The 12,515-nt window shown below is 36.1% G+C and overlaps 1 protein-coding gene across 8 annotated transcripts in view; it reads right to left on the reverse strand.

The window, feature by feature from the left end:
• Window positions 1-12,515, reverse strand: part of LOC110457371 (transmembrane and coiled-coil domains protein 1-like) — a 100,264-nt gene that overhangs the window by 79,720 nt on the left and 8,029 nt on the right. For 3 of the 8 annotated variants that reach the window (XM_021508606.1, XM_021508605.1, XM_021508607.1), the window contains exon 1: window positions 6,374-6,954. The exons of 1 other annotated variant lie outside the window; for it this stretch is intronic. In XM_021508606.1, coding sequence (XP_021364281.1) covers window positions 6,374-6,449 — 76 coding nt within the window. In that variant the 5' untranslated portion in view covers window positions 6,450-6,954. Of the gene's footprint in view, window positions 1-6,373; window positions 6,956-12,515 lie in introns of those variants that run through there. 4 more of the 8 variants (XM_021508610.1, XM_021508609.1, XM_021508604.1 and 1 more) reach the window with 3 other exon arrangements.

Consider the following 12,515-nt stretch of genomic DNA (forward strand, 5'->3'; position numbering starts at 1 on the left):
GTAAAGCACTTTAAGACCCTTCCATCTATGAAGAGTATTTGATTCGACCATATCTGGGTCTTGAGAAGAAGATTTTTGAAATTTTAGTCAATTTGACCCTTTTTGGCCCTACCCCTCAGGCCCCTGGGGGCTTGGGACTAAACTGGCAACTCTTTTTGTTGACCTTTGTCCATGGAAGGTCCCTACAAAATTTCATTGAAATTGGTTCAGGGGTTTTGGAGAAAAATATTTGTGAAATTTTAGTCAATTTGACCCTTTTTGGCCCCGCCCCTCAGGCCCCTGGGGGCTTGGGACTAAACCGGCAACTTCTTTTGTTGACCTTTGTCCATGGAAGGTCCCTGCAAAATTTCATTGAAATTGGTTCAGGGGTTTTGGAGAAGTCAAATGTAAATTGTTTACGGACGCACGACAGCGACGGCGGACAAAAGGTGATCGCAATAGGTCACTTGAGACTTTGTCTCAGGTGACCTAAAAAGCCAGGAAGTACACTCACCTGAGTTTTGACCTCACTATTAGCCATAAATTGATTTAGGTCAGTTTGGTTTGTTTGTGTCTTACGTCCTTTAATAATTAATAGCAAGGGTCATTTAAGGACGTGACAGGTTTTGGTGGTGGAGGACTGCCAGAGTTCCCAGAGAAAAACCATTGACCTATGGTCAGTACCTGGCAACTGCCCCATGTGCACACAGGCCTCGAGGCTGCGACCCAGTGGACTGGAGGGCTAGCTATATAGTGGCAGCAGAATGTCAGATGCCTTAACCACTTGGCCACCACAGCGTCATATTTTAAAATATGAAATATTTTCCATTGACTTAGAATGGTTTATTATATAACCAGGTACCATCTGGGTACTGGGTATTATATGGTTACAAAGCTGCCAAACCTCCCTCGTTATATAATTAGGAGGGATCAGTCTCCCTCATTTTGACCAAAAGTAACCAATCACCCTCGAAAACTCCCTCATTCAAGTCCCTCATTGGAGGTTTCAGAGGTCAACACCTATATGTGTATATTCTGATTACTATCCCTGTACTATCTGAGTACTACATCCAAGTTGCTTTTTGGGTAATTTTTGGTACTAAGGGGTATTATAATCCTCGATACTAGAGGGGTTTACGCTCACTTCAATTTTACTCTCTGCACCCCTGGAGTATGTCATAGCAAAATTGAAGGCATGCTGCTATCTATTTGATTGGTCTCGGGTAAAAAAACCTGACCAATCGATATACTAAAATCTTTCCTTTGAAGATTACAGAAAAGGGACACTAGACTTCAAGTCTGACAATTTTACCATTCCTTGACCACTGAGAGATTCCTCAAATAATCAAACTAGTCTTCTGGTCTCATCCACAAGTGATACACCATGAGCCTTTGATTTTGCTATGACATATTCCAGAGGTACAGAGAACGGAAATGAGCGTAACCTCCGGAGTATCACGTAACCTCTGAAGTATCACGTAACCTCTGGAGTATCACGTAGCCTCTGAAGTATCATGTAACCTCTGGAGTATCACATAACCTCTGGAGTATCACGTAACCTCTGAAGTATCACGTAACCTCTGTAGTATCACGTAACCTCCGGAGTATCACGTAACCTCTGAAGTATCACGTAACCTCTGGAGTATCACGTAACCTCCGGAGTATCACGTAACCTCTGGAGTATCACGTAACCTCTGGAGTATCACGTAACCTCTGGAGTATCACGTAACCTCTGAAGTATCACATAACCTCCAGAGTATCATGTAACCTCTGGAGTATCACGTAACCTCTGAAGAATCACGTAACCTCTGGAGTATCACGTAACCTCTGTAGTATCACGTAACCTCTGAGTATCATGTAACCTCCGGAGTATCACGTAACCTCTGGAGTATAACATAACATCTGAAGTATCACGTAACCTCTGGAGTATCACGTAACCTCTGTAGTATCACGTAACCTCTGGAGTATCACGTAACCTCTGTAGTATCATGTAACCTCTGGAGTATCACGTAACCTCTGGAGTATTACGTAACCTCTGGAGTATCACGTAACCTCTGGAGTATCACGTAACCTCTGGAGTATCACGTAACCTCTGGAGTATCACGTAACCTCTGGAGTATCACGTAACCTCTGGAGTATCACGTAACCTCTGGAGTATCACGTAACCTCTGAAGTATCACGTAACCTCTGGAGTATCACGTAACCTCTGGAGTATCACAGATAATAATGGAACCCAGAAAGCACCTTGGATATAGTACTCATCAGAGTACTCAGATAGTTCCCAGATAGGGATGGGGTATTATCTTGGTACTATCTGGGTACTGTTTATTGAAGAAAACTCTTTATGTGCTCTTTAATTCAGTTCTCTTCACAGAATGTAAACTTGATGATTTGCTCCTGTTGTTTTGTTAATTACACACATCTATTTTAAGACAAGTTGATGTAGAGATTTAGTAATCGGTTTCAATAATTACATGTAACTTCTGTGTGTGTATTGACCTACTGCTACGATAAGGTCGCTGATCCAGTATCGTTATTAACTATATATGAGCTTGTAATGTTTATATCTCCCAAATAATCTAATGATCAATACCAGTTCATTGAGTTAGATAGACCATAGGAACACTGGCAGAATTACATGTAGCGTTGATGAGACAGGTGAATCATGTTGTCTGTATATGCTGATCAAACACATTTAACCATAGACTGTGTCACAGATGTAGCATATGCTAATTAACATATGAATTTTGCTAGGTTTTCAGAAAGAGACCATTTCTTTGGCAAATAGTTAAGGAGAATTCTGCACCTATTTACATCCTTGGTCATAAATATTATAAATGTACTTCAGGTCACCCATGGTAGTCAATATCCTGTCCTAAGTATATATACGTAATGGCCAGGTAGTCAATATCCTATCCTAAGTATATATACATACGTAATGGGAAGTCAATATCCTATCCTAAGTACATATACATATGTAATGGCCAGGTAGTCAATATCCTATCCTAAGTATACATACCTAGTGGGAAGTCAATATCCTATCCTAAGTATACATACGTAATGGGTAGTCAATATCCTGTCCTAAGTATATATACGTAGTGGGTAGTCAATATCCTATCCATTAGTATACATACGTAATGGCCAGGTAGTCAATATCCTATCGTAAGTATACATACGTAATGGGTAGTCAATATCCTATCCTAAGTATAAATACATACGTAATGGGTAGTCAATATCCTATCCTAAGTATTTTTATACATACGTAATGGGTAGTCAATATCTTATCCATTATTATACATACCTAATGGGAAGTCAATATCCTATCCTAAGTATACATACCTAATGGGTAGTCAATATCCTATCCTAAGTATACATACATAATGGAAAGTCAATATCCTTTCCTTAGTATATATACATAGGTAAAGGGAAGTCAATATCCTACCTTAAGTATATATACATATGTAATGGGTAGTCAATATCCTATCCTAAGTATATACACGTAATGGGTACTCAATATCCTATCCTAAGTATATACATACGTAATGGGTAGTCAATATCCTATCCTAAGTATATACATACGTAATGGTTAGTCAATATCCTATCCTAAGTATATACATACGTAATGGGTAGTCAATATCCTATCCTAAGTATATACACGTAATGGGTAGTCAATATCCTATCCTAAGTATATACACGTAATGGGTAGTCAATATCCTATCCTAAGTATATACATACGTAATGGGTAGTCAATATCCTATCCTAAGTATATACACGTAATGGGTAGTCAATATCCTATCCTAAGTATATACACGTAATGGGTAGTCAATATCCTATCCTAAGTATATACATACGTAATGGGTAGTCAATATCCTATCCTAAGTATATACACGTAATGGGTAGTCAATATCCTATCCTAAGTATATACACGTAATGGGTAGTCAATATCCTATCCTAAGTATATACATACGTAATGGGTAGTCAATATCCTATCCTAAGTATATACACGTAATGGGTAGTCAATATCCTATCCTAAGTATATACACGTAATGGGTAGTCAATATCCTATCCTAAGTATATACATACGTAATGGGTAGTCAATATCCTATCCTAAGTATATACACGTAATGGGTAGTCAATATCCTATCCTAAGTATATACACGTAATGGGTAGTCAATATCCTATCCTAAGTATATACATACGTAATGGGTAGTCAATATCCTATCCTAAGTATATACACGTAATGGGTAGTCAATATCCTATCCTAAGTATATACACGTAATGGGTAGTCAATATCCTATCCTAAGTATATACATACGTAATGGGTAGTCAATATCCTATCCTAAGTATATACATACGTAATGGCCAGGTAGTCAATATCCTATCCTAAGTATATACATACGTAATGGGTAGTCAATATCCTATCCATTAGTATACATACGTAATGGGTAGTCAAATATCCTATCTGAAGTTATACATACATGTACTTAATGGGTAGTCAATATCCTACCTTAAGGTAATAGGATTGTGTCGCCATCTCTCAGTAGAATTTATTCAAATTTTGTAGATATATTGCTTTGAAGTAAAGAAAATTTTCTGCCACAAAAAAAATATAGGTTGTCTGAATTTTAAGGATTTTAAAAGGAAATTTATGTAAAAAGGAGTGACTTTTGAAAAAAAATTGAAACACACAATTGTGTGCAAAATAATGTCAATTAAAAAATGATACTGACATAGATAAGTATTGCATTAATGTATTTCGATTTTATAAATGCTGAAATTGTGTAAAATGGATTATCTATAAACGATTTAAGATTGACATTTTATAATAAAACCATTAAACATAGTCATTGCATTCAAGAGTTATCGTTCTTGAAAAACTTCACAGTGGTGAAATAGGTAGCCGGTTTCTGAAGTACAGAAAAATGGACACATGTGACTCATTGATTAAAAAACAACTGAATTAATGCCTGGATTGCTTTGAAATACTTTAATATTGAAAGAACACACTGTTCTGTCAATAATAAACATACAATATTCATCACTTTAATATTAAACATTAGATTATGCGGAAATTTTGATACTCAACTTGTCTCCATATATTGGATTTTCAACTAGGGATGTACTTCCTATTTCCGTTTAGCAATACACTCCTATGACCTTACGCATAGATCTATACACAATGTATTATGATCACACATTTGAACTTCAAAAAAGTGTATATTTGTTAGAAATCCTGCACAAAAGTATCTCTTATTTCAGATTTAAATTCTAATTACTTTACAGCTCTTAAGTTATATGTGGATTTTACATTTTCCACTTTAAAAACTTGCTGAATCAGCAACACTTACAGAATAGGTTTTTTTCACCTGATATTTAAATAACAAATTCAGACAGGATTCAAATGTCCATTCATACATTTTATGCACAAATAATACAATAAAATACAGTAAAGGTAATGTCTCAAACAATAATTATTACACATTCTGTCCAGTCTTGGGCGTGGGTGCACAGGTGCAATTTATATGATGTACAGATTATTTGTTGATATTTACCCGGTAGGCAGGAATGGTGTTATAGGTGAGAACCCTGAATTCTATATGATAAACTTTGTCCACAGTAAGTATACCTATATATCACCTGTATCTGACCTCTACCCTCTGACCTTACCTTGGGACATTATAAACCTGTTCTACTGTCACTTCGGCCCTCTGACCTTACCTTGGGACATTATAAACCTGTTCTACTGTAACCTCTGCCCTCTGACCTTACTTTGGGACATTATAAACCTGTTCTTCTGTCACCTCTACCCTCTGACCTTACCTTGGGACATTATAAACCTGTTGTACTGTGACCTCTGCCCTCTGACCTTACCTTGGGACATTATAAACCTGTTCTTCTGTCACTTCCGCCCTCTGACCATACCTTGGGACAATATAATTAAACCTGTTCTACTGTAACCTCTGCCCTCTGACCTTACCTTGGGACATTATAAACCTGTTCTACTGTCACCTCTACCCTCTGACCATACATTGGGACATTATAAACCTGTTCTACTGTCACCTCTGCTCTCTGACCTTAATTTGGGACATTATAAACCTGTTCTACTGTCACCTCTGCCCTCTGACCTTAATTTGGGATATTATAAACCTGTTCTACTGTCACCTCTAGATCTGCCCTCTGACCTTACCTTGGAACATTATAAACCTAATTTACTGTGACCTCTGCCCTCTGACCATACCTTTGAATAATATTAACTAGTTCTACTGTGACCTCTGCCCTCTGACCTTACCTTTGGATAATATTAACCAGTTCTACTGTGACCTCTGCCCTCTGACCATATACCTTGGGATACTATTAACCAGTTCTATTGTGACCTCTAAACCTTTGACCTTACCTTGAGACGAAGAGCTGCTTTCCAATATTGGTCTCATGTCCGGTTTGGTTTTGACCTTCTTGATAAAGAGGCCCATTTAACAAAAACACAGACTCCCTACTGACGACTTTCACATTTTACATACATTTCCAACTTTGGAAAACACAATAGCAAAATACACCTCCATCAGTAAGGGAATATGCACTATTATGTTAAAACATATCTTCCAGTCCAGTCATCACTGTAAAATTGGTGCGTGATTGTTGAAAATGGTCTCGTAGCTCCAAAATAAATTTATTATCAGTACAGTGCAAAAAGTCCTTCCAGACGTTGCTGCATAGAAATTGTCAGACTTGGACAATTGTATGCATTACTCCTTCCACACTGTCATGAAAGCACGTAATGAGAATCATTCAAGTAAATTATAAGTTACACTCTAATCCAAACACGTGTATTCCTCGGAGAGTACAATAGCCCTTATACCGAGACAGTTGTCTCAATGTTATTTTACGTATTGTGATCCGAGCAAAATTTATTATACAAATGTAACTATCATATATACACACAAAATACATGATTGTTTATTACCGGTAAGGAAAGGGTTTAACTTCCGGTGTAAACCACAACCCTTCCGTTTTCTCGTTTTCCAGTATAAAGGTCAAGCTGCAATCTTCCAGGCCATGATCATGATCAGTACACAGACCTGATAGTAACGCACAACCGTTTTCTGCATTGCTTCAGTGTCCACGAGATTTATATCCGCACAGTTTTAAAGTATTTCAGTTAAATTTCAGGTTCATTGGTATCACATATTGTCTATCCAGCTATATTTTATTTAAGCACTAAACTCAGGTTTTATCAAGGTAATTAACAAATTAAATAGGTAGGTTTAATTCTTGTGCAACAGCTTGACTAAAAAATATGAATTAATTCTGACTATGGAAAATTATGTATAAGTTTCAATTATTTATCAAGAAATCAGCTGATCGGATTTAGACAAATGCACAATTTTTCAATTAAATTAAACCGAATTAGGTTCCACCAGATGTAGACCATATGGTGTGTTAACGATGTTATCTTTGACAAATCTTAAGTGCCTATTGTACTCAGTCCGCGGCACAATGTTCATTTCCTGGTTATTATATATAATGTAATCAACACCTGAGCCGCTAACAAGCAGAAGTAAACAATCAATTAAATCACAGATTTATAACTCACAGAATTACATATCACAGAATTATCAATTATAAATCCAAGTGATGGTGTGATTTTTGTATCCTTAAACTATAGGAAACACAAATTGAAAATCCAAGATTCACATTTGAAAACGATTAATTCACAACACTTCTTCATCATAACAACACTAGTACTCTTGTTATTTAAACGTATGATATACATGTGGTTCGATACTTGATCAGCTGATTTTTTACGCTCCAATAATTTGTACGTCAGTGGCTAATGCCAGTGTCCAGATATGACTAGTATAATATGTATTTTCTCACGACTCCCTTCAGTTAAGCTTTGTTAGTTAAGAAAATCTTTAGACCAAAATTTGAAAATGGAATCATTTAAAACTAACCATTTAAAAAAAAAATCCTTCTATATGTTGAACACTATCAACATGAACAATAAATCTTCCCGTAAAAATGTTTTGAAGAAATATTTTCCTAAATAATATGTCGTTCAGCTAATCGGCTGACAAAACAACTAGGCCCATGCTTTATCGTACAATCGATTATGTATATAAAATATTTAAATAACCAGCTAATCTCCTTCAACTTGAACCCTATCTATACTATATACTTGATCATCTTAACACCCGTGAAGAGCTCTAAGAACTCTAACTTTTAACGCAACAAAATATTAAGGTGGTTTTTTTTAACACAACAATGAAGTTTGATGGGTTTCTTTTTAAATCTAAAATAAACAGAATTAAACAACTCCAAAAGATATGTGTCCTTTGACCTAATTATGATAGGGACTACAATAATTCGATAATTTTCATAATTTGAGGTTCTTATATACCGCTTTTATTACAACCTATAGTTTGTAGGTCATCTCAAAGCGGTTCACAAATTATTATCCGTGGTTATAGGACCTGTGCAACCAATATCTTTCTCAAATCCCTCAGGGGAACATATATAGCCGGTTGCTATTACATCCGCACTCACAGCTAGCATTCAGCACCTCAAGCACTGCCCAACCACGTACTTATTTACAGCTGAGTAGACTGGAACAAGCAGAGCAAAGTATCTTGCTCAAAGATACAACACAGTGCTGTGCTGTGACTCGAACCCACGACCCTTCAGTCACGAGCCCCGACGTCCTACCACTAGACTACCGTGTTTCCTAACACAAACACTATGACCGGTAAACTGTGGCAGATGGACACGAATATTCCTTTGACCAGTAACTATTATAGGAGGATAAGATACTTGTATATATACATATGTCTTAAAATAATAACATTGTAATGTTATCAATGCAAATATGAAGAAAATACAAAACAGTGAGGATTTAAAACTGCCAACCAATCATCTAGATCTTCAATCTTAAAAAAAAGTCCCTTTTTACACGTTACCACTTAAGGTACAAAATGTATGTATACAAAGGGTACTGTAATTAAAGGCACATAATCTAACAGACAAACATTTTCACATAAGCTTTTTGGTGGTACGATCTGACTCAGCGAATCTATATATCTGTAAAATGTTAACAGTCAATGTTTATACAAGAGGCTACAATATATTTTTAGATATTAAAACTCCTGTTTCCAAAACATATATATACAAGATCTTAACCAGCATTTCTATAGTTCAAACTCGTCCATAACTACAAACAATTACCCTATTGTCTCCCTTGTTCAGGTCCTTTACATTGCCATGTAACAAGAGTACAGTACAAGGTAATGCTATATTGCTATATGGGTGTTGTACATCAAATCATCAGTGTATTTATTTTTTGCTTCAAAGGCTTTACGTCATTCTGCAGTCCTGGGGTTATAATTCTAAAGACATCCAATTCATGCAGTTTTAAAAGAATTTATAACACAATATACTCAAATGTTATCTGCAATATAATTTAACAAATAGAAAAGGAATATAACGTCATTCAGGACCATCTAAATTTAGACTGGCGTTATTTCAACCCGTGTCCACTAATTTAAATATATATATCCAATACATGTTCATGCAAGTAATTTAGTTTGTACAAGATATTCTTTTGCAATTATAGCCTGCCATTAAATTTTTCTAACTTCCTATCTTTGTCTCTCTAGTTAAAAAAGCATGCACTATTCTATGCACTTTATAGGGAAACTAGTAATTCTATATATTTGATAATTTAAAATGGAACAAAAAAATGAGAATTTTTATCTAAAATTACAATCTTTTCCTGTGCATATAAGGGTATAGTATTATCAACTACATTCTAAAGCGTTCTTTCATATAGTTGAATAAATTTTTGAACCGTGTGATCTTCAATTTTTTATTGAGAAGATAAGACATAACACTTAATGAATATAAGTATAATTCCTATATATGTATGACTTTTTCAACATGAATACTCTTTCAATATTTTGAAGGTAACTTAATTAACTGTTATATATATCCAAAATCATACCTACCATGTCGTACCTGTAGCACTATACCCAATACATATATATATAAACTAAATTACAAACATACAACATCATAGTGTTTAAACTAGAAATATGTCTGGAAGACATGACGATCGCTCCGCTTGCACTAAAAACACTGATAGACCGAACATTTGTTCAATTAGTTAAGACACCCCAATTTAAGATTGTGATAAAATCAAACTAACTCATTTACCCCTGAAATGTCATAATGAACTATTCCAACGTTTGAATTGGAAGAGTTCAAATGTGTCTTGATCAAAAACACTTCCAAATTTACATCCTGGCATCCAGGGATAAAATCAATTAAATAGATGTAATTAGTGTTGATGAGATCACCCAAGCTACATTACATCACATACACAGCTGACCTCAATGCACCGAGTGTTTTTCTGTCTACCACTAAGATCAATATTGACTTAGGTTTATAAGCACTGGGTTACTGTTCATTTGGTCCCTGAATATGATAAAAAAGCTATATTTTCTGCAAACTAAATGTTCATTTTCAATCTCTAGCTACTACACAAGAGAATTATTTATACTATATATACATATGTATTTAACACAGTCACTTGCTTTGTTCTATGAAGAAAACATACTGGTATAAAAATGTAACAGATGTGATTATTTGTTCAATACATTCGCTGAGAGTCTAATCCGGGACCTCTGGTTTACTAGAGTCTTACACCCTACCTAAAGAGCTAAAGAGACATTCTCCCTTGATGTGTGGTAGGAAACAGCTAATATTTAACCAGGGCGCATAGTTAATCCCTCCAGGAAAGATCTTGTCCCAATTCTTATAGACGGCATAGCGACTCTTAGGAAGGTATCAATGTATCTTTTTGTCAGTATTTCCCATGGTCATGCACTACATGTTGGCTCTAATGTATTAGAAGTCTATATTTTGTTCACTGCTCCGCTAGGATTTGAACTGGGGACCCCTGATTTACTAGTCTTACGCTCTACCAAATGAGCTAAAGGGAAAGTGGATGGTATTTTATGAGGGTGACAAAAATGTATGTGTCTGTAATTCATGTAAACAACGACCTATTTGTAAATAGAACTCGTAAAGTTTGAGATTTCATCCAAAACTCTTCAAACATGCTGATTTAATTAACCCAAACTAGGGGCCACGTACAGTCCTATCTCCAAAACCTGGAGCTGCAGCCATATCTGTATAGCCAGCCATATCTGTATCGACAGCCTTATCCATATCTGTATAGATAGCCATATCTGTATATACAGCCATATCTTTATAGACAGCCTTAGCTGTATAGCCAGCCATATCTGTATCGACAACCATATCTGTACAGAAAGCCATATCTGTATAGCCAGCCATATCTGTACAGAAAACCATATCTGTATAGACCGCCATATATGTACAGCCAGCCATATCTGTATCGACAGCCTTATCCATATCTGTATAGACGGCCATATCTGTACATACAGCCATATCTGTAAAGACAACCATATCTGTACAGTCAGCCATATCTGTCCAGACAGCCATATCTGTACAGACAGCCATATCTGTATAGACAGCCATATCTGTACAAACAGCCATATCTGTACATACAGCCATATCTTTACAGACAGCCATATCTGTATAGACAGCCATATCTGTACATACAGCCATATCTGTATAGACAGCCATATATGTACAGACAGCCATATCTGTATAGACAGCCGTATCTGTATAGACAGTCATATCTGAACAGACAGCCAAATCTGTATAGACAGCCATATCTGTACAGACAGCCATATCTGTATAGACAGCCTTATCTGTATAGACAACCATATCTGTATAGACAGCCATATCTATACATACAGCCATATCTGTACATACAGCCATATCTGTACATACAGTCATATCTGTACATACAGCTATATCTGTATAGACAGCCATATCTGTACAGACAGCCATATCTGTATAGACAGCCATATATGTATAGACAGCCATATCTGTACATACAGCCATATCTGTACAGACAGCCATATCTGTATAGACAGCCATATCTGTACAGACAGCCATATCTGTACAGACAGCCATATCTGTATAGACAGCAGTATCTGTACAGACAACCATAACTGTATAGACAGCCATATCTATACAGACAGCCATATATGTACAGACCCCGTTATCTGTATAGACAGCCATATCTGTATAGACAGTCATATCTGTACAGACAGCCATATCTGTATAGACAGCCATATATGTATAGACAGCCATATCTATACAGACAGCCATATATGTACAGACAGCCATATATATATGTATGCATGATTCAATGGACTGACATCCTCTTAGACAGACTATGCATGACAACCAAACATAAATAACGACAGNATATGTATGCATGATTCACTGGACTGACATCCTCTTAGACAGACTATGCATGACAACCAAACATTAATAACGACAGCCCAATATGACATACAGATTCCTAGTATATTTGAATGTCCGTGACATCTTCACAATCTGATTTCTACCATAATGAAAATAGGTAGCTCAACCTTGTACAAGAAACC

Source organism: Mizuhopecten yessoensis, unplaced genomic scaffold (assembly GCF_002113885.1).
Source record: "Mizuhopecten yessoensis strain PY_sf001 unplaced genomic scaffold, ASM211388v2 scaffold9109, whole genome shotgun sequence".
Lineage (NCBI taxonomy): Eukaryota > Metazoa > Mollusca > Bivalvia > Pectinida > Pectinidae > Mizuhopecten > Mizuhopecten yessoensis.